The following is a 21155-nucleotide window of genomic DNA, read 5'->3' on the forward strand; positions in this document are numbered from 1 at the left end:
CACTGCTCCCAGCACAGCTCCTGCTCAGCACTCCCTGATAAGGGCAAAGAAATGTCAAATTCATGTGCATTGCAGGGCACAGGGAGGGGGTTCCCAGGTCTGCCCCATCCCAAGGAAGGTAAGGCAAGCACATGATGACCTGTGTGAGCTGAGCTCCCGTGGTGCAGAGCTCCTGGCCAAATGCAGGGGGTCAGATGAAGCTGGGACAGTTCAGTGCCTTGCTGGAACAGGAGTTTGAACCAAGAGTGAAGAGGAGTGGCCTGGATTTGCCTGTCAGTTTTCCTTACAAACAGCTTGTGCACTCTTGCATTGCTGTCCTTTTAAAAGATATTAATTAAAAAGAAAAAAAACCCCAAAAAACCAAAAAGCACAACCAAACAAAAAACCCCAAACAACAAAAAACTCCCAACAAACTAAATTAAAAACCTGGACTGAGATTTACTCTGTATGTTTTACTAGTCCAGCATATGTAAATAACCCACAAATTTGAGTGAAAACAGGTACTTGCTTCCTTATTGCTTCAGTAAAATTTCAATAAAGCTTATTCCAGTGCTAATTACATTTTCTCTAGAAAATATGTATGAGCGCCTTTAGAGTGGAGTGAGTAACATGTACCAAATTCCAATTGATTTATTTTTCTTATGGTTGTAACTGTACCTGGAAAAGATTACAGAGGTGATGGATGAATGACTTTGCGTGTGTTGAGCATTCAGTGAATTTTAACTATATTGATCTTGTAGGGTTACTGTGCACAAAAATAAATGGTGTTTCTGCAAAATAATTGAGAATTGTCTTAAGGAGTGACAAAGTGTCAGTCTCTTGCTCAGCACAGCAGATGCAGCATGGGACTTTTTAACACAGCTGTCTCTCTAGGCCTGGGTGTGATCTCTGAACCCTGCCATTTTTGATCTGTTCTTTTTATGATGGCAGCATTGAGCATACTGTGATCCTGACTGATTAATTTATCTGTCCCACAGTTTCTGTGGGAAACTATTATTTTCATTACAGGCAAGGTTTTGAAGGCAGGAAATGAGTTTGCTGCTTGCTTTAATAACATGCGCAAGGCTTATTTTTTTCTCTTTGTATGGAGAGATTATATATTAAGCTAGTGAATGTAGCTTTGTGTAACATTCACATTTTTATTAAGATACAAAATAATCAAAGTAGTCCCACACTTAAAAATGTTACAAAATATAATTAGCAGTCTTTTATAGATAAACTTTTCATTGGTTTTACAAGATGATACTGCTTAAAGTGCTTCTTATGTTCTGTAGTCTCAATTGAATTTTTCTCTCTTTTAATACAGAATTGCCTCTACCACGATTTATGGCGCTGAAAAATGACACTGAAGTACGTTATGGGACTCCAGCAGAATTCCATGGAGTTAAGTTTCAGGTTCCACATGCAACTTTGGAAAAAAATTCCTACAAAAGAGCAGATGAAGGGGAAAAACAGGTAACAGCCTTGTCTCCTTCAGGCCAACATGTCATCATGCATCCTCCTTTTAGGTCCAGTCCTGTAAATGATTACACTCACAGGGGCTTACTCAGTTTTCCAACACTAGACAGGAGATGAACTCCTGATGTGCAAATAATCCCCATCGTGCCTGTCGTCTGGTTTTGATGCATCCCAGTTGCTTCCCTGAAGAAAATTCTCTATATGAGCTTGTATAAAGCTGTCAGCCCTGTAATATTCTATCTAAGTTCTTTCAGTGTTTTCCTCCTACCTAAACCCGCACTGTTTCTCAGAGAAGAAGTGGAAAAAGCAGCAAATAGAAATCTGTGAAAGAGAACAGGAAAGTGAGTGATTTCCCATGGCCAGTATTGTAGTGGAGTAATGGTCCTCAGTCACTCTAGAAATACTCAATTCAACAAGGTATTCAATCATGAGCCGCTATTTTTGGGTGGGGTAAGGCCCCCAAGTTTTCTTTCATTTTTATCTCCTCAAGAAATAGTCCAGAAGACATCTGCTTTTCTTTTTTCGGAGTGAAACATGCCGGTTTAATGAAGCATCCAAGGGACGTTCCTGTTACCTGTATTTAGGAGAGTACAGAGCAGTTGTTCAGATACAAGAAGCTTCACAGTGCTGCATAATTTTCATAAAAACTGATTTGCATCATTTTCCTCAGGCTTGACACCTTCTCCTGTGGTACTGTATCAGGTCATGTTGTAAGTGCCTGGTGGAAGCACTTATATCTTCCCAAAACATGTCCCCACGTTTATCACGGGCTGTGCTGGCGTCGGTAACGGCGTTCCCAGCCCAAGGTCAGCCAGCAGGAGGGAGCTGATGACAAGATACACAGGTGGAATAACAGGATCAGGAAGAAGAGCATCTATGCCTCTCCTCTGTGTACTGGCACCCAAGCAGAACACTGCCCTCAAACCCCTGGCTCCATCTGGATTATCTGTGTTGTGTTATATTTTCCTCTTTATTCAGTAAAACCTTTCAGACTTGCATCCTTTTCTCAAGCAATCTCAGTAAATCAAAGGAAAAAGGAAGCTTTAGGATAGTTACCCAGTGATACTTACAAATCCACAGTGTTTAAAATACTGATCCAGAGATGTATTTTAATTTTTTGTAATTTTTTTTAGTATGAAAATGATCTCCCACAAAGAGTGCACTCACACTACGTAAATTCAAAGCTGTCCACTCACACTGAGCCTTCTACATATACTACTTCAGGCATCTCTGGAAGTAAAATACATTGAGCTGACCATTGTAAAGCTTTGTTACAGCACTGCCATGTTTATCCCTAAAGGCTCAGTACCAAATCCTGTCTTGTCCATTTTAAGCCTTTTCTTGGAAATAAAGGGCCTGAGGATGCTGCAGTGATTTTTCTTGTTTGTCCATCATATTGTATGCACTTGGACCACTTTGCAGCATTACTTGGTTGTTTCTTACAATTTTTGTCTCAGGATTGTATTTTGTGTTGGTGTGTTTTTGAAATAGGAACCCAAGTCTCCTCCAATGTCTCCAATTTGCTCCCCTCCTGCTTCTCCATCTACCTACCAGAGAATAGCCCAAAGTTATGGATATGGTAAAGCAAGGAGTGCATTGGAACAGCAGCATGGAGGTAGGATAAAAATGGCAATGCACATTGAATTCAAATACTTTTTTCCTTTTTATTTTTTTCCCTTATCAGAAGTATTCAAATTCTAAATGCTAGTGACAATCAGCCTAATGATTTTAAAATTCAGTTAGACTCATGTTTTGAAAAATTATTTGATCAATATATTTTGACTGTTCAATTCTGTCTTCCTATTCACTTTCTATTAAATTAGATTTATGTCTGACTGCTCACAGATGCTTAATACCTAATCTCTGACAAAGCTCTGCAGTATACCCCAGTGGCAGAGAGCCTGCAAGGATTGTCAGAGTGCATGATGGTTTTGGTTTCATTAGAGGGCAAGAAAAGCCTGCTCCTGATTTCAGTAGATGCATATTAATTTTCAGATTGGAAGTGAACCATCCTTTGCAGGAATGGATCATATCATCTCTGGTTTTGTAACAGAAATAATGATAGGATGAGAGTGTAGAGGCAGTCCCACAGTGTAACTTCAGCAATTCAGACAAAAACTAGACACTGCATAGATTATTCTGTCTCTCATTTTGGTGGCATTACAGTAGGTGGGAAAACATTCAGACTTTAATAAGAGGCTAATGGGGCAGAAGCCAGTTTAACTATGGCTTTACAGGTTCCTCTTGTAGTAAAGCACCTGTGCTCTTGTAATTGCAACATGTGGTGACCAAGTTAATGGCAATAGGAGGCATTGGTGTATACCATCATCCCTCCTGCTTTACATTAGTGTGTTTGCAGTGGGTGAAGATTGAAGCATGCTAGTCCTTCACCTTTTGTCCTTATTTACAAATGAGTGACAAAAGAGCTATTCAACATGTTGAAACTCAGTACAGCTGTGATAAGAATGTGTTTGACACTATAAAGTGGACTCCACCTGAAAATTGTACCAGTACTGAGTCACAGGCATTCCCCTGCTGTGTAGGTAAACTACAGCTTGTTCAGAGTGGGATTAATTCTGAAAGAAGCACACTAGTACAGTTGCTTTCTGGTACAATGCATGTTCTGCCCCAGTGAAGAAGAGTGGCAGAGAGCCCATGCTGTGGAGAGCTGGGCAGGGAGTGTCTGTCTGTGTACCTGCTGGGTGCTCTGCTCTTTTCTGGCACTCTGTCCCAGATCTGTCAGTGCTATGAGGGAGTATTTTGGGTGTTGTTTTTTTTTTTTTTTTTTTCTTCTGAATTTGGTTGCAAATTTAACTTCTGTGAAATTTCTCATGGACTCAGCAGCTACACAAAGTGACCAGGGACAGCAGCATCCAGTCCAGCTGTCAACATCTTCCAAAATTAATTATTTAAATGCTTGAATTTCTAAGGTAATAAAATCTTAGAGGTGCAGAACAATGACTATTTTTCAAAAAGCAATTTTTCCTATTTTCCAGAAAAGGAATCGCTCCTATTTTAATCCCACTGGGGATACTTCATCCAAATGTATTCTCAATGGCAGTGAGCAGTTAACATTTTGTGACCCATGCTGTACCACATGCCAGGCCTAATGCAAGCCCTGCTGGTTCTTCCCGGCCTTTAAGATTAAAACCCTTCCAAGTTTCCTGAGGAGCACTGCAAAGGGCAGCTGTGTGTATGCATGTGGAGGAGGTGCCTGTGCCCCTGCCCTGGGCTGGCAGGGCTGTACTGCTCATCTGACCCTGAAACTGGACAGGGTGTCTTCAGGGACAGCCCTTTGCACTGCAGCCATGACTGTGGACATTTTATAGTTCTGAAAGTTTCTCATGCTAGCAAGCATATAGCCATGAGGCTTCATGCTTAAATCTCCCCTCTGAGGAGAGAACACCTAAATGCTTCCCACCTTTCACCTTCTTTCCTTTTTTTTTTTTTTTTTTTTTTAATCTGAAATTAGCAGTGACTTGTACAGGAATAGAAATAGATAACAATACAGGATAAGACACCTTAGGAAAACAAAGGGGTTTAGGGGCATGATTTTTAAGCTCTTCCTAAGATCAAAAGTTTTAAGATTTCTTGGACTCCTTTTTCATCATGAGTCTCTAAGGTTCTGACTATCTAATGTAAACTTTGTAATGGTAAATTTTAAATAGGCTGGCAGCAGTTCTCAGCTGTGTAAGGGTTTGCAAGTGACTTGCCTTTTTGTTTGGATGCTTGCCCTATTTTTAAACATTGTTCCTAAATATGTTGTTGTGTCACTGCTTACTATATTTGCTGCAGTGGAGCCTAAGTAACTTATTTTAGCAAAAGAAGAAGAAATTGTTACTTTTCTTCACAAACTTTTCTCCAAATAGCACAAAGTGGTGAGTCGTGTATTTTGATTTTCAACAGAAATTAGGGAAGGGAGAGGAAGAGTAGATGGAGAAATAATGGTTTGCTATTTGATAGCATTGTCAAAGCATATTTTTTATAGACCAAATGAATTATTTCTTCTTAAAATAGTTCTTGTGCTAAATGTGGCTGTAAGTATATAAAATGTGTAAATGCATGGACAGGCTGTGTAAGTGTATATTTAAACATGATGAACAGTGATTTCTGTGGACTAGCAGTATATGAGTGACAGTGTCTCAGTAATGTCTGAAGAAGAATGGTGCAATGGGAAAGACAAGTGTGTGGCTGGAATTTTGTTGCATAAGACAAAATGAACTTTGATACTGTGATAGTGGGTTCACTTGGTAGGTGCTTGACCAAATGGACTTTGATGCTCAGATACAATGTTCACGTTTATACATTCTTGATCTTGTGGTATTTGATTCTTTTCTTTCGCTTAGCAGCATTTTTTTTATTATCCTGACATTTATATATTTAATTTTAAATGTCTGTTGTAGCTCCTTATGAAGTCAGACAGTCTACTCACCAGCAAGATGGACCATCTTCAGGGAATTATGGAGCCAAATCTGCACTCACCTGTTCAACTCCTAACCGGGTAATGAATTGCATATTTTCTTCAGTAATACTAGTAACAAAACAATAGAGAAATTTTTTTAAAAGGCAGAAAATTCTCACTTTGAAAGTGAAAAGTGTTCACTGTGGTGTTTTTAGACTTGAGACTGAATTGTGCTTTTTTTGGTATATGAGGAAAAAAGCTGATGGGATGGAGAAATTACAATAAACAAAGAAATTTATTAAATCACTATATGTAAATTGAAGTAAAACATTTTCATTGAAAGTACCTGAGATTTCACAGAGATTCCTTCTTGATTTAGATTGCTATCTGTAACATATGCACAGTATTTATGGCCAACATTCTGCATATTTTGGTTTTTCACCCCACTTGGTTAAATTGCGCCTTAAACTGAACATATTAATTTCTGGGCATTTGTTTGTTTTTATGAAAATGGGTCTTATATTTTCCTGCTGGTTGTAAAAGCAGATCTTTCCTGTGTTCCAGTGTGCCTGCTGTGCATTTATTATGCAAACAATTAGTTTGCCGTAAGGAAGGGCAAAGCTCCTTAAGCGAGAGATTTTTCTAAATAACAAAGACTCAGAGACTCTACCTTTTCCTGAGTGCTTAGCACCTCACACCCACAAAAAAAAGTCACCTGAGCCTCCAAAAGAGATCTACAGGTAGTGTCACATAATTTGTGCTAACTTGAAATGAAATTGGGTGCATTTGTGTAGCACTTTGAAATGAAAATTAATTTACAGCTTTATGATTTGCCTGTTTCAGGGATCTTTTGATGTATTTCAGAACTGGTCTTTTGTATTTGATTCTTGGAAAATAGACAGGTGTGTCAGAGAAAGGGTTTCACAGCTGATTGTTGTTCATTCTTGCCCTCCCTTTTTAAAGCTGTTATTATGCAGGCTTAAATATTGAATACTCATTTATTCCATTTTAACAAAGACACCAGCTGTACTGGCAGCCCTCTCGTAGATACCTCCATCCAACCTGCAAAAGGTACAGGCCCCCCTTAAAAAAGTTAATCAGAGAGCAAAGTCAGAGCAAAGAAATAATTGGGTTGAATACCCTTCTTCTCCAGAATATTCCTTTACCCAAAGGCAGATTTTTGCTTAAACCTTGGGAAGTGGTAGAAGTTTGAGAGGGTCTCTAGGGGCTTGTGTGTCTCCCTGACTTTGCATAATGAATTACTGGGGTGAGCAGAGGGTCCAGAAGTGGAATATTTCAATTGTTACAGCACCATTCCTAGATTAAATATGTGGCTTCATAACAAACATAAATTTTCATGCACAAAGCTGCATAAATGCAGCTTTAGGGCCTTTACTGGTTCCATCCATTTGAGGTGTTCAGTGTGCAGTTCAGGGCTGTAATGCATTGCAGAAAAAAAAGTACCCTCAAAATGAATCTAGAGGTAATAAAGTATGACTTGGACTTTTAGTGGTCAGCAGTAGCCAGATTTCCTTTGATCGCTGGTCATGTAAAGCTTCCTTTAATTGCAGGGGTAAAGATACCTAATAATAGCCTCAGTTTTCACAGGTAAGCAGTGGGATGGTCATCACTGTGGCCTTTTCTGCTTCTTGTGTTCTGAAAATTTGTCTGTGCTACATAGAAGAGTGAGAGTCTGGTTTCTTGAGGTTCCCAGTGCCCTTGTGGTGCCCTCCCTGTGGCTGGTGCCAGTGTCCCTCCCTTCAGTCTCTTTCAGTGGAGCGGGAGCAGCAGGACAGCACTCAGTACTCGGATGACCCTTGGAGGATAACGGAGGAGCAGCGAGATTATTACATCAACCAGTTCAGGTCCCTGCAGCCCGACCTCAAAGCCTTCATTTCAGGTAATTTTATCAAACACTGTGCACACTGAACAGGGGAACCAGGCTGGGAGGTGAAAAGTGTTAAGTAAATAAATTATTTTTTGTCTCTGGCAGCGCATTTGTAAGAGTTGATTATGTTTTCTTTTTAAAGGCAGACTATTCAAATCAATATTGTGGCCCTTACATTTTCTCCTAAATATCCTGATTTTAGAAAAGTAATTGCATCTCAGGGAGAAGTGTTGGGAATTTGGTAAAAATTAAAATGAGCTCTTTGCATTTCATGTGCTGGATTTGTGGATCACACCTGCAGTGTATATTGAGTTGAAAAATCCCTGAGGGTTGTGCTGACTTATCCAGCAGAACTGTGGCAATGTCCATGTGATGAGAGTGAAGCATGCTCTGGCCAGTCAAACCTTTATGGTTCTGGGGGACTGAGATTTTGACCTCTAGGTAATTACGAAACAATCCTGGAGAGCACACACATGGTAGAATTATTGTTAAGAGCATACTGAGATGACTCTGATCATACTCAGATTTCCATCCTGAATAGAGGGTCCAGGCTGCTTGTGAAAGGAGACTTTGCCACATACAGACAGTTGGTCTGGCAAGGAATATGTCACAGGTTTTAAACTGAGGCAGTTGTAATGAGCCCTGCTGTGTCACTGGGGTTCAGGAGGCCTTGATCCAGCCAAAAGTTTAAAGAATGACCTGCTGCTAACTGAAATTATTGCTTCAGCAGTTCTTCACCTCAGTTAAGTCTCCTTCATGCAGTTTGCTTCCAAGAAAAAATGATTGTTCAGTGTTGGTTCTTTCCCCAGTGGTTGCCCAAGGGGAAGAGGATTTTTGTCCCTGAAGTCTGTCTGTGCTTTATTTCCTTATGATTTGTAGCCTGTACCCAGGAAGGGCTTCCAGAGTACCCCTGACAGCCTGTGCATATGAGATGGTGAAGAAGTGTGTTTGTTAACTAGAAGTATGAGAAGGGCTGCTGTGGCAGGGTGCCTGCAGCAGGACAAGAGCTGTGTGCTAGCTGAATCTTCGGCAGTTTCTTTTTTATTTTATTTTTTTTTCTCCTCTGTAAAATTTTCACTGCAGGAAAAAGTCATGGTTGAAGCAGCACACTGGGAGAGCAGTGCAGATGTCAAAGCACTGTACTGCTGTGCACATGACTTCTGGGTGAAGCAGGGCCATTTGTGTCTGTTATTTCATCATTGGTGACATACTTGTTATGCAGGTTAGAGTTACTAGTACTAAAGTAGGTTTCCCTTGATTTATTTTTCCCATATGGAGGGAATGGAGAAATGAGGTCAACAGCTCTGTCTGGCTTTCTCTGTCATTTACTCAGGAGACAAATGGTCCAGCATCTATAGGAGCATCCGATTAATCTGGGCATCTCTTGGACATAAATTAACTGTCTGCTTCTGGCATGGCAGACCTGGTAAAAGGGAAGAATTTGGAGAATTAATTCCCAGTGGTTGATGAGGCATGCTTTCCCAACAGGTTCTGTAGCAAAGAATTTCTTCACAAAATCAAAGCTGCCCATCCCAGAACTTTCTCATATCTGGTGAGTACTGTAATATTGTTGGGGATGCCTATCACACTTTTTAAAAAGATGCTTAATTCAAGAGTTCTTGTTAAATTTTAAAAGTGTCTTCAGTTATAATTATTGCTCTTATCTCCAGAATCACTTTGAGGCCCAAGCAGCAGGGTGGTCATTGGTCTTCCTGACACACTTGTTTTCTGGAGAGATGTTCACCTACTCAGCAGGACTGGGAAGGTTTGAACCCCAACTAGCTGAGAGCTGTTCTTAAATGTATTGTAAGCAGCATCAAAGAACTGGCATTTTTCATGAAATGACACAGAGGAGAAGCACCTCTGGAATGTTTTAGATGTGTTGTTGGTTTTATGTTTCTGTCTCTCTTCTGTCAGAGGAGGCCTAATTAAACAACTACATAATTCATTAGTGCTTTTCTAATGAACCAGTGCTCTTACTTTTAATGAGCTTATTGCAAAACAATTGTGGATGGAACTGTACGTGATAAAATTTGACAAGGATTCTATTATATTTTCATCAACAACATGGTGCTTTGTAATTTGTTGTCATCATTGCTTTTCTGATAGGAGGAACAAACAGTTTTAAGCATGGATCAGAAATGCTGATAGTGATTTTGTTTTTATATATGCTTTTATGAAGAGAGATGAGAAGAAAAGCTTGCGAGAGCCTAAACATCTGTCAGGGTCAAAGGATATGTCTGGAATCTTTTCAAAGCGGATTGTCAGTTGTGAAAATAAAAAAAATAAAAGCCCAACTGAAGAAACATAGTGCTGGGGGAAGTGAATATTGGAATTTAAATTTAAGATTACTTAAAAAGAATGGATTAACCTAATATGTTAGCAAATCAGGTTTTATTTCTATTGCTGACACAAGTTGTTCTCTGTGCGGAATTTCAAGAAAAGTATGCCTTTCTAGTAGATGCTTGTAATTTTGTGGCAATGTGATTTATCAGGTTGTGTTGCTGTGTTAAACACATGGGATGTTTCAGTCCTTGTCACTGTAACCTCAGTAGTTTGAGAAATGCTTGTTACTTTCCAAGAGTAAGGAGTTATATGTTTATTTTAGACCATGTGCCCATGATAAAATATTACTCAATATTTGCAAAGAGTTAATTTATAAAATTGAATTCCTGAATTTCTGAAGTTTAATTTTAGTGTTTGTGAAGTGTGCTAGATTAAGAGAGAACCACTTAGTTGGAAGTTAACAACAATATTTAAACTTGTCAAGAGCATTAATTTTCCCCCTTTTTAAAGGTTAGTCAGTGGTGCTAAGTAACCATTGCTGAAGTCCATGTTTAACTTTTTCTGCTTGAACTGTTTTAAGATCCTGCATGGATTAGCCAAAGTGCTTCCTAATATTGGAAGGTTAATTCCACCCTTGGAACAATGTGCAATTAATGGCTGCTCAGATGGCCAGCTACATCCTGGGCTGCATCAAAAGAGGTGTGACCAGCAGGGACCCCATCTGGAGTGCTGCATCCAGCTCTGGGCTCCCCAACATGAGAAAAACATGGAGCTGTTGGAACAAGTCCAGAGAAGGTCCACTAAGTTAATCACAGAGCTGGAGCACCTCTGCTATGAAAACAGGCTGAGAGACTTGGGGCTGTCCAGCCTGAAGAAACGGGTCTGGGAGATCTTCTAGCAGCTTTCCAGTGCCTAGCAGGGTCCACAGGAGAGCTGGAGAGGGACTTTTCACAAGGGCATGTAGTAATAAGACAAAGGGAAAGGGCTGTAAGCTAGAGGAGGGCAGGTTTAGATTAGATATTAGGAAGGACTTTACTGTAAGGGTCATGAGGCCTTAGAACAGTTGCCTAGAGAGGTTGTGGACTTCCCATCCCTGGAAGTGTTCCTGGCCAGGCTGGATGGGGCTTTATGTAGCCTGGTCTAAAGGAAGGTTCTCTGCCTATGGCAGGGGAGTTGGAATTATATCTGGAATGATCTAATGGAATTAGTTGGAATGATCTTTGAGGTCTCTTCTAACCCAACCTCCCCTATGATTCTATAAATATAGATTATGTATTTCACATTCTAATATAAACATACCATCATATTCAATGGTGTGATGTATTAAAGAAATGTACTTTACTGAAAAAGAAAAAAAGTGGCAAGTCAGTTTCAGAAAATCAACTTGCTTCATCTTCCCCAAGACAAATGTGCAAGTCAAGATCAAATGACCATGGCAGAAATACTTGTCTTGTGTTAAAATATCCCTTCTCAGAGCTGCATTTTTGTCTCCCACGTGATGGCACACATGTTTCCCTGAGATCACATCTTGGAAAACATGTGCCTGTTTTATCCACAGGGAGCTGAGTGATGTGGATTGCGATGGGGCGCTGACACTCCCGGAGTTCTGTGCCGCTTTCCACCTTGTGGTTGCGAGGAAGAATGGCTACCAGCTGCCTGAGACACTGCCAGAGACACTGATGCCCGAGTACCTTCAAGCAGGTAAAGCTCCTGGGCAAGCCATGTCCCTGCAGCCATCTCCGAAATCCAGTGTGTCTGTGAGACAGGTTCATCTTCCATCCTGGAATGGGCTTCTGTGCTCTCTAATGATTCTCCAGCTGCATTTAAGGCCTGTGTTTTTAATTGTGCTTATGAGGTGATTGCTGTAGAAGTCCTAGATCAGAGCAGAGAAATAGGGATGCAAAGTGGAGCAGTTACTTGCCTCTTAATGTCTGCCCCTTTGCTCCATTGTGCTTCAGGTGTCAGGAGAGATGAAGAGGCAGTTGAATGCCTGTAAAGCAAAGGGAATCCAGCAGTGGCTTTAAATTGAAATAGGACAGGTTTATGTTAGATTTTAGGAAGAGATTGTTTACTGTGAGGGCAGTGAGTCACTGGAACAGGTAGCCCAGAGCAGCTGTGGATGCTCCACCCCTGAAAGTGTTCAAGGCCAGGTTGGATAAGGCCTAGAGCAACCTGGTCTGGTGGAAGGTGTCCCTGCCCATGGTAAGGGAGGTTGGAACTAAGTAATCTTTGAAATCTCTCACAATTCAAACCATTCTGTGAATCTGTGATATAGCTTTTAATTATTTTGATCATTTTTCCTTAAAGTATCTATGTCTTGAAGATTTGTTAAAAATTATACTGGATTGCATTAGAACTTAGTATGCTAGTGTATTTTTTTAGATACTGGTTATACTGGAGATACTGGCTATATCAAAGGTTGAATTTTTTTGTAATTTATTTAATGTAATCCACAGGTTCTTCTGTGAGTTGTTTGCATTAATGACGGGATTACAACAATTTGTGTAGCACAAAGAAGAATTAATCCAAAATACAACATACTTCAGTAACAATGTGCAGTGAAAGACCTGCCCTTTCATTTGTTCTCTTCAGTTATGTCTCTTTTAATGATAAATGAATGTTGGAATATATACTGTTACATCTAAAAATGTGCATGACTCTTGAGGGCAAGGAGGATTAATCACAGATGATAATTACAGTCCTAAGGGATAATATTTAAGACCTAATAAAATCTCCATTAAATTTGATGACACTGAATATATTAAAAGGCAGGAAAAGAACAAATCAAGCTGCAGTTAGGAAAATTAAATGTTGACCCCATATCAGAATTGTGAAATAATTTCTGGTGGAGTCATGTTCCCTGTAATCCACTATATTCATATCCAAAGCAATAAGCTCCTGCAAAACATGCACTTCCAAATCTTCATCATTTTAGTCTCTCTGATTACATTTCCCTGTCATAATTACAACTACGTTTTTCCCTCCAGGACAACCACTTTTTTCACCACTACTTTCATGCCTGGTCTCATGATAAATTGGCTTGTAAACTCATCCATGCAGATTCTTTTTGATGTGTGTTCACATTGAGCCTTTTTGGAAATAACTATCTCTAGTAGCAGGGAATCATTGTGTCAGTGGGAGAAATAGCACGGTAAGCTGCAGTTGTTCCCTGGGAGTTTTCTTTTTCCCTCTTTGTTCCTTTCAGCACTTAGTTCTACCATTTTCTTAGATTATTGTTTCTTGCTATTGCATGAGACCAAGCATTTCAAGCAAATCTACATGGAAGAGGTGAAAGGACTAATTATTTCTTGTGGGTCCTTTAAATACCCCAGCTAATAAACTAATTCTGGTTAATCTGAGGGTCTGAAAATATCTCGTGCTCATTCTTCTATCTGGTCAGGATTCATGAATCTCTTTTGAAAGGCTTGCATTAATGAAAAGCAGAACATCTCAACACACTGTGAAACTGTGAATAAGAGAAAAGCGTAGAGTCCTGGTTGTATTACTTCTGAAATAAAACCATTGACAAAAATGTAGGTTCCTCATACAGTTACCTAAAATATCAAAAGCAAATTTCAAGAGAAATCTTATGTATTCATGTTCTCATAATTTGATTTCTGTAAAATTTAGACTTTTTTTCAAATTTTTTTGGCTTCTTAGGACTCCAAAGAAGAACACAGTTTTTCATTATGTTGCTCCATTAGTTTCAGATTGAGGCATAATTTGGTTCAATTGAAGTATTTGCATCTGATAAGAGTGCTGTTAAAGCTTCAAATAAAATGACTTGTAGCAAAAAAGCATTTAAGAATGCATTAATCTTGCTAGTTTTATGGCTTGTACCATAAACTACAAGCACAACTGGTCCAAATGCTCTCCTGGCACAGCTCCATTGACAATTTGACCCACCACCTTTTTTTGGAAACTTTTTATTAAAACTAATTTGCAAAATCTCAAAAGCTATTTGCCCTGCGTGTAACCCACTGTACTGCAAATTAAGACAGGTTTCTAAGAGCTTAATTTATTGAAATAAAATAAATGCTTGCCAAAAATTAGAAATGTGGTTGTTCTGCCTTTTAATATATTGATCTTTAAAAAAAGATGTTTTCCAGTTCATAAGACAGATTTATCTCAGAGGAGCTAATCCCAGAGTGATACCAGCAGAAGGACCTGAGCTTGTGGGAAGAAATTAGCTTGTTGTGAAGATTTCTTTGAGAAGTTAGATGTGATTTTTTTTTCCTTTTTTTTCCCCCTGCTCTCTGTGTTGTTTAGTTGAAGGTGGCATATACTACAGCATCTACAGTGTTTAGTGCTTTGCTTTCTTCTGGCCTTCAATTTTAGAGTATAATGTAGATTCTACTATACTTTTCAATACTCAAAAAGTCAAAATTTCAGCTGAAGGTAATGTAAGTACCTTTAACACTGTTAAGAGAATAATATATAAACTATAAGATAGTTGATACTAGATTGGGAGAAGAAAACATTTCTTCCAAATTTCACCATTATTTCTACAACAGAAATTATACTAACTATCCCTTTCATGACACTGACTTACTTAAGATGCAAAATACAAAGATTTTCTTCATGATATTTCTCATCCATGTCTTATGGATTAGGTCTGAGATGTAGAAATGAAGAGCAAAATTATGCTAGATCAGGTTTTTAAGAAGTATGTATTAACCAAAGACTTGGTGTGTCTCTGTGTTTGGCTTTGGGTTGATTTTTTGTTCATTTGGGTTTTTTTCACTTTTCTCTTTTATTTTTCTTTTCCCTGCAGCTTGTTTGAAGCCTGTGCGTGACTGTGCACTGTTTGACTCTTACTCTGAGCCCTTGCCAAGCAGTCAGCAGACTCGGGACTTCAGTCGGACAGAGGTGAGAGGCTGTAAGCTGGGTCCTTACCTTGCAGACTCTGAGTCTCTGAGAGGACTTTATGATCTCTAAACCTCTTATTAAGCCATCTCAAACCCCCAGCTCAGCCATTTTTTCTGTGTATGGAAAGGGCTGACAGGCTTTTCAATAGGTATTCCCACATAGCAGAGTTCACAGTAGTCACTGAGGGACTTGTGAGACGCTGGAATCTTCAGAGAAATAGGCTCTGCCTGCTGGTGTCCTGCAGGGCTGCTGCAGGAGTGGCAGTGGGGCACATGGGCCATGTTCAGGTGAAGTATCTGCTCAGTCTGAATTGGTTGAAAATATGAGGCTTCAGGACAGACCTAGAATCATAAAATCATGTAGTTTGGAAAACACTTCCAAGATCTTCAATTCCAACTGTTAGCCCAGCACTGCCTTCTTACAGATGGTTGTACAGAGCAATAAAGTCATCCCTGAGCACCCTTTTCTCCAGGATAAACAGCCCCAGCTCCCTCAGGCACTCCTGTGCTCTGGACCCTCCACCAGCTCCACTGCCCTTCTTTGAACACACACCAATGTCCTTTCTTGTAGTGAGGGGCCCACAGCTGTACGCAGTAGGTTTGTTTGGATGGAACAGGGGCTTTGGACTAGATAACCAGAGCTCCCTTCCAAACCCAACCATTGTATGATGCCATGAAGTCTTCTGCAAGCAAAACTGAATTAAGGAAAAGAGTTTAACACTGAGATTAAAATTGCAAACTTTTAAAGACCCTATAGAGCTGAACTAGCTATGGCCACTGAGTTGTGCCTGAATATTGCAACTCTCAATATATGTGCTGTGGGATTTAAAGGTTTAGTGTTAAGGAAATAAATCAAGTGGCAGAGTGACTGCAGGAACCAGCCCTTCTGACACTCTTCCAAGTTTAAAAATAATGGTGTGTCATGGCAGCTCAGCAAGGCTGTTCTCCAGCTATTTCCTCCCAGTGCCTTGCTGTGGGGAGTCCCTGGGTCAGAACCCAGCTGCTCCCTCATCAAATCCATCTTGGTAGTGGTACCACCAAACAGAATCTCCCAAGCTTCTCTGGACTACAGTGTTCTCTTTGGGCAGTGCTGCAGCCAGCAGGTTGAGCACCCAGTGTATCTTGTGGAGCTGATAAAATACTTGTTGTATCCCTGGGAGGTGTGGCTCATCCTGCAGCAGCTTGCCCAAAGCACAGCAGCGACGCTGGGCTTCGAAAGCATCACTGCAGATCTGGTAGTGCAGGGTGCTGGTATGTTGGCAGCATGGGCAGGTCCTTTACCAGAATCACCTAATCCCTTGTTTGTGACCCTATTTTGGGTGGCTTGAAACCTAAAATCTAAAAGAAGAAACAGATATAATATAGAATTAAATTATATTTGAAATGCAAGCAAACATATGATTATGTATCTTTCATACGCATAATTTAAAAGCTTCAGTTTACATTGTCCAAGATTAATGGACTTTAACATCTCCTCAAAAGTGATTTGACAATAATTTTGGCTTGATTTTTTTGTTCAATTTATGTTTTTACATTCAGAATTAATACACTGAATGAATATCATTTGGAAGGTCAGTAATTCATCTTCCATTCATCTCCCTCAGTGGGAAGTGCAGCAATTCACTGTTGCAATTTCCTTTTTATATTGGCTAGTGGAGGAATTATGCTTTAGATACTTGATCACTACATTAAAAATATTATATTAGCAATGCAATCTGTTATACATTACCTCCATGTCTTTTTAAATTTCCACTTATCATCCATTCAGGCTATTTAATTTCATTTCAGATGCCTGTTTTTACTGTGACTGCTGAATTACAGTACTGCAATAAAATAGAAGCAGTTCCTGAATGCATTCATAAAGAAAATAATGGCAGGAGACATGTCACCTGCATGCTAGGCTCTGTTAAACTTGAATAACACACCAAGGCTGCTGATATTATGCTTGGGAGTGCCATGGGTGACTGATTTCTGTTTATCAAGGAAGTTTTGTCTTCACTGTTGTTTTTTTTCCTCAAGTTTTTTTGTCTCCCACTCTCCTTTGGTTCTTTTCTACAAGTTTTCTCACTGCCAAAATCCTAAAGTTAAAACATGCATAAAATGACTGGCTGGGGTTCCTCTGGACTCCCTCAGAAATGCCATGCTCACAGTTCATTGAAATCTCTGAAAGTCATTCCATCAATTAAAGTTAGATCTGTGGTCTCATGTTCTTCATTTGAGTGTCGGGGCTAGCTATGGGTGTAAAATGTTTTGTTCATACATTTTCAGAGTCCTCAAGCCATATTTTTGCTGTGTTGCTCTCTCAGAAGTACTAGGGTATTCCATTCCTCAGAAATTTTATAAAAGAAATCTCACTTTTACTGTGGAGTTTTCCTTTCTGAACCAACTTGAGGTTTTTGTGGTCTTTTAAAAATGTCTATGAAATCTAGGTTTCTCAATTAATTTGTTTAGGCCAAATTTATTTCAGGACATTTTCAGGTCAAACCTCTTCCATACTCCCTGGGCAAAAACCAGCATCACTTAATATTTAGAGAAGTTTAGAGTTTCTGATGTTTATTTGAATATTTGGTTACAGAGGGTATTCTTGTTCTTACAGATAATAGAGGTAGGATTTGTTCCAGCAGAAGCTCCAAGAACAATAAATGCTTATAAGTTGCTGCTGAAATAACAGAAAATCAAGGAATAAGACTGGGGAGAAATTCCCTGTTCTCCTATCAAAGGCTTGAATGGGCCTCCAACAGACTTGCTAATGAAATTTGTTTTTCCCATCTCTGTGACTGCAAGTTGAAAGAAAAGAGTAGTTCAAGGATCAGCCACACCAGCCAGGAGCCTTTAAAGCATAACCATCAGGCTCTGCAGTACAGCTGGAGTTCTGGTTAGAGAGACTTTTCTCATGGAGACTGGGGAAGCTTTCATCTACCCTTACACAGGAGTTAATATGGCTCTGTTGGGAGAAGCCTCTCCTCACATACAGTCCTTACCTCCTTTAGTTGTTCACTGCTGAAGTGCTCCTTTACCTCATTTCTGGTGTGGAACTGCTGTGCCTTGAAAAGTAGAGTTATACTGTCTCAAATGTCACCATTATTTGTGTTGATCTGTATTCTTAAATATTTGGCTGTGGAAAGGTACGAGCTATACAGTCAGTGTAATTAACAAATCTTCTATCTTTAGAAGTCATCAGCTGAAGAGGTACCTGATAACTCTGCCCTATTACAGGATGGAAAGAAAGATGACAAACAAGGTATTCAAATAAATAACTTTTTTTCCATTAGGGATTAAATGATATGTGTTTTTAATAAACTCCTATGTTTGCTGGATGTGTTCAATTTCTAAGCTGGCTGTGTGTTGCTAAAGATTTAAAGAGACAGCTCACGGCAGATGAGATGAAGACAAATAAATGGAGGGGTTTGCTTCAAAATTCTGTCAAAGTTCTATCATACACCTTCTAAAATATGTCTAGCCCTAAGGCAATTAATGTTGTGCTTCTTACTTAAACAAATTTTAATTGTTACCAGGAATTTTTTAAGAGTAAAGATTGCACTGTGCCAAATTTTCAGTTTCCTTTTTTGCAAGAACTTCAAAATCAGTTTTTACTCCTATTTGAAAAAAATAATCCCTGTATTTTCTTGCAAAATGAAAGTTTGAGTCAAATTGGATTGAAAAAATTCATCAATTCATTCATTTCAATAGATGTCCATCATGTGAAATTGAAGTGATCTTTCTCTCTTTTGCTTCAGTAGCTTTTATGGCTTCTAGAATTGGCACTGGATCATCACACATATTCTCTTTTCCCAATTCATACTTGCTGTCCCTCTGTTGTAGAAACAAAACAGTTGTGAGTATTCTGCTGCCTGATTCTCAGAGCTACAGATTATGTATGAATAAAAATAAAAAATATCTTGGCCTCCCAGATGTCCACATGTTAAGGTTGCATCAGAGCTGTGAGACCAGGTAGTCCACATTCCTGATTCACCTGCCACACTCAGGTGTGACAGAGTTTGACAGATTCCCAGTGTACCCTTTTCAAAGAAAGTTTGTCAAGGGTTTGTGTGTTTGTAAAACATTTTGACATGTCAGCATATTCCAAGTAATCAATGTTTTGTTGACAAGGTTTGTTTTGTTGCAAAATGTATAATGAACCAGAGAAGGACATGAACCTTGAAGGTTATTGCTGTGAATTGTCTAGGGAAGATTTACTTCTTACTAAGGGAATATTTTTCCCTGTTCAGATGATGAAGTTGTGCTTTGATTTTTGTAGCTGGCATGTTAAATCACATGGGAACCTGTTTTGAGACATGCAGTCCTCCTTCAGGGCTGAAGATATGCTGTATTTATGACACAGATTGCTACCTTTTCAGCCAAAGAACAAATACTTTTGTTCTACCTTTTATTACTATTCTGACAAACATGAGAACAGATCACTCTCCTAGCTGAGGGGTTCCCCCAGAAGTGTTCAGGGAAGTAGAAGCAAAAACCAGCTGTTCAGGGAAGTAGAAGCAAATTTTCCTGCATTTTCAAAAGTATCCACGTAAATTGACTGCACTTTGGTTATGTATGTAGTTGAATGTAGTTGAATTTGGAAGATAATGTAAACCCAACTGGGTTACAAGACCCAAAACTTTTCCCACATGTTTTGGTAGATAAAGGCAGATCATAGAGCAGGTCAGGTTGGAAGGGACATCTGGTTCAACTTCCTTGCTAAAGCAGGCTCATCCTAGAGCAGGAGAGATTTCATTCCAAGTGGTCATTTAACACTGTGTCACAGTTCATCAAAACACACTATGGTGCATTAAAAACTCCATTAGAAAGGATGTGAAGGGGAATGTGGAAGGGGAATAAGCACTCAACTCCACAAATTCTCAAAATTTGAGATTATTTGGGAACTTGAGCATAGGTCTTTCTTTCTGGTTTTGACTTTTGTGCTCTGGTAAATTGTTACTTGTTTGAGTACTTCAGTTTTCTGAGGCTATTTGGCTACTTTTCAAGTATTTTTGGCATTATAAGATGTCTAATACCAGTTCAGGTGTTCTTTCTCAGACCTGATACTTCTAGGTTTTACCCACACATACTTAAAGTAATTATCTTTTTTTTTTTTTCTTAAGCTGTTAAAGTAAGCACTACTCTCAAAACTATACCAAAGGAATTTCAGCACTTGACTATGAAAGCAGGTAAGGAAAAAATTGTCATGTGTTACTTGCATGAGAATTTTGATCCAGTATTTCTATATCACAGGAAGCCTAAATTAGTGTAACTTGATTAATTTTTGAAAGAACTTTTTGCTCTTGTACTACTTTCCTACTGGTACTAGCTTTTATCTCATAATGACTACTATTTGTAAGATAAATATTAATTACCTTTTCAGGTTGTCAAAAGGTTTTCTTGTTTTTTTTCCCTCATTGTTAGTGTATGGGTTCTTTCTGTGTGGAAAATGTTTTCAGCTGTTTTAAAGATTCTGAAGTTCTTCTGTGCTACAAACAAGATGCAAGAGCATGAATATTGTACCTCTTGGTAAAAATACATTTAAGTATAGAATAACTATGTAATGTTTTGGTAACTATTCTGAAATTGCCTGTTTCTTTGTGAAAGCTCAGCTTTCCTATTTTGTGTCAAGGAGTTACAGGACAGAGAGCCTTTGGAAACACAGACCTTGAGGCACTTAAGACACTGCCACAAGCTTTTGATTCAGGGCTTGTTTCTTTGTTGAAACCACTCCTGATTTTTCTCTCTCTAGCTCCAAAGTACACTCCTTGTTCCTGTCATTCTGGAAAATGTTAGTTTTGGAACAGCATATGTCAAAATTACTTATTTGATCCAGAAACTTCCCCAGCATTCAGTTCAGTTCATCAGACCTCCCTTGCCTTCCTCTTTGTTAATCTCTTTCTACAGTGGTAAGAATGTTTGCAAGCCCTCCCTGGTCCCAGTCAAGCTAAAATCTTGCTTTCTCTTCCTTTTGCATGAATGTTTTTTCTCATGAAGATATCCTTGATTAAGAAAATGGACCCCACATGTCTGTCACAGCAGTTTTGTCTTATAGCTCGATTTATTCATGGCTGCTCAACAGCTGCATGCCTCATTTCCCAAATCTTTTTTTCCTGGCTTCTTCCCAAACACTTGGAAGCTGCCAGATTTGCTATCTTCAGCTTCTATTCTCAAAAGATTTCTGCTTCTCCTTTACACTCACACACACTCTTGCACATCCCTCTCAGGGAAAGAAGAAGGTGCTTGCATGACTTTCCATTCTGTTCTCCTTCCC

The 21155-nt window shown here is 39.2% G+C and overlaps 1 protein-coding gene across 1 annotated transcript in view; it reads left to right on the top strand.

Moving 5' to 3' along the window:
- REPS2 (RALBP1 associated Eps domain containing 2) overlaps nt 1-21155 on the top strand; it is a 95235-nt gene that overhangs the window by 34627 nt on the left and 39453 nt on the right. Inside the window, exons 3-11 of the mRNA XM_058825525.1 lie at nt 1307-1455; nt 2950-3073; nt 5862-5959; nt 7625-7760; nt 9237-9300; nt 11593-11735; nt 14809-14903; nt 18074-18143; nt 20005-20070. Of these exons, the coding sequence (XP_058681508.1) occupies nt 1307-1455; nt 2950-3073; nt 5862-5959; nt 7625-7760; nt 9237-9300; nt 11593-11735; nt 14809-14903; nt 18074-18143; nt 20005-20070 (945 nt within the window). The remainder of the gene's footprint in view (nt 1-1306; nt 1456-2949; nt 3074-5861; nt 5960-7624; nt 7761-9236; nt 9301-11592; nt 11736-14808; nt 14904-18073; nt 18144-20004; nt 20071-21155) is intronic.

This window comes from Ammospiza caudacuta, chromosome 2 (assembly GCF_027887145.1).
Source record: "Ammospiza caudacuta isolate bAmmCau1 chromosome 2, bAmmCau1.pri, whole genome shotgun sequence".
Lineage (NCBI taxonomy): Eukaryota > Metazoa > Chordata > Aves > Passeriformes > Passerellidae > Ammospiza > Ammospiza caudacuta.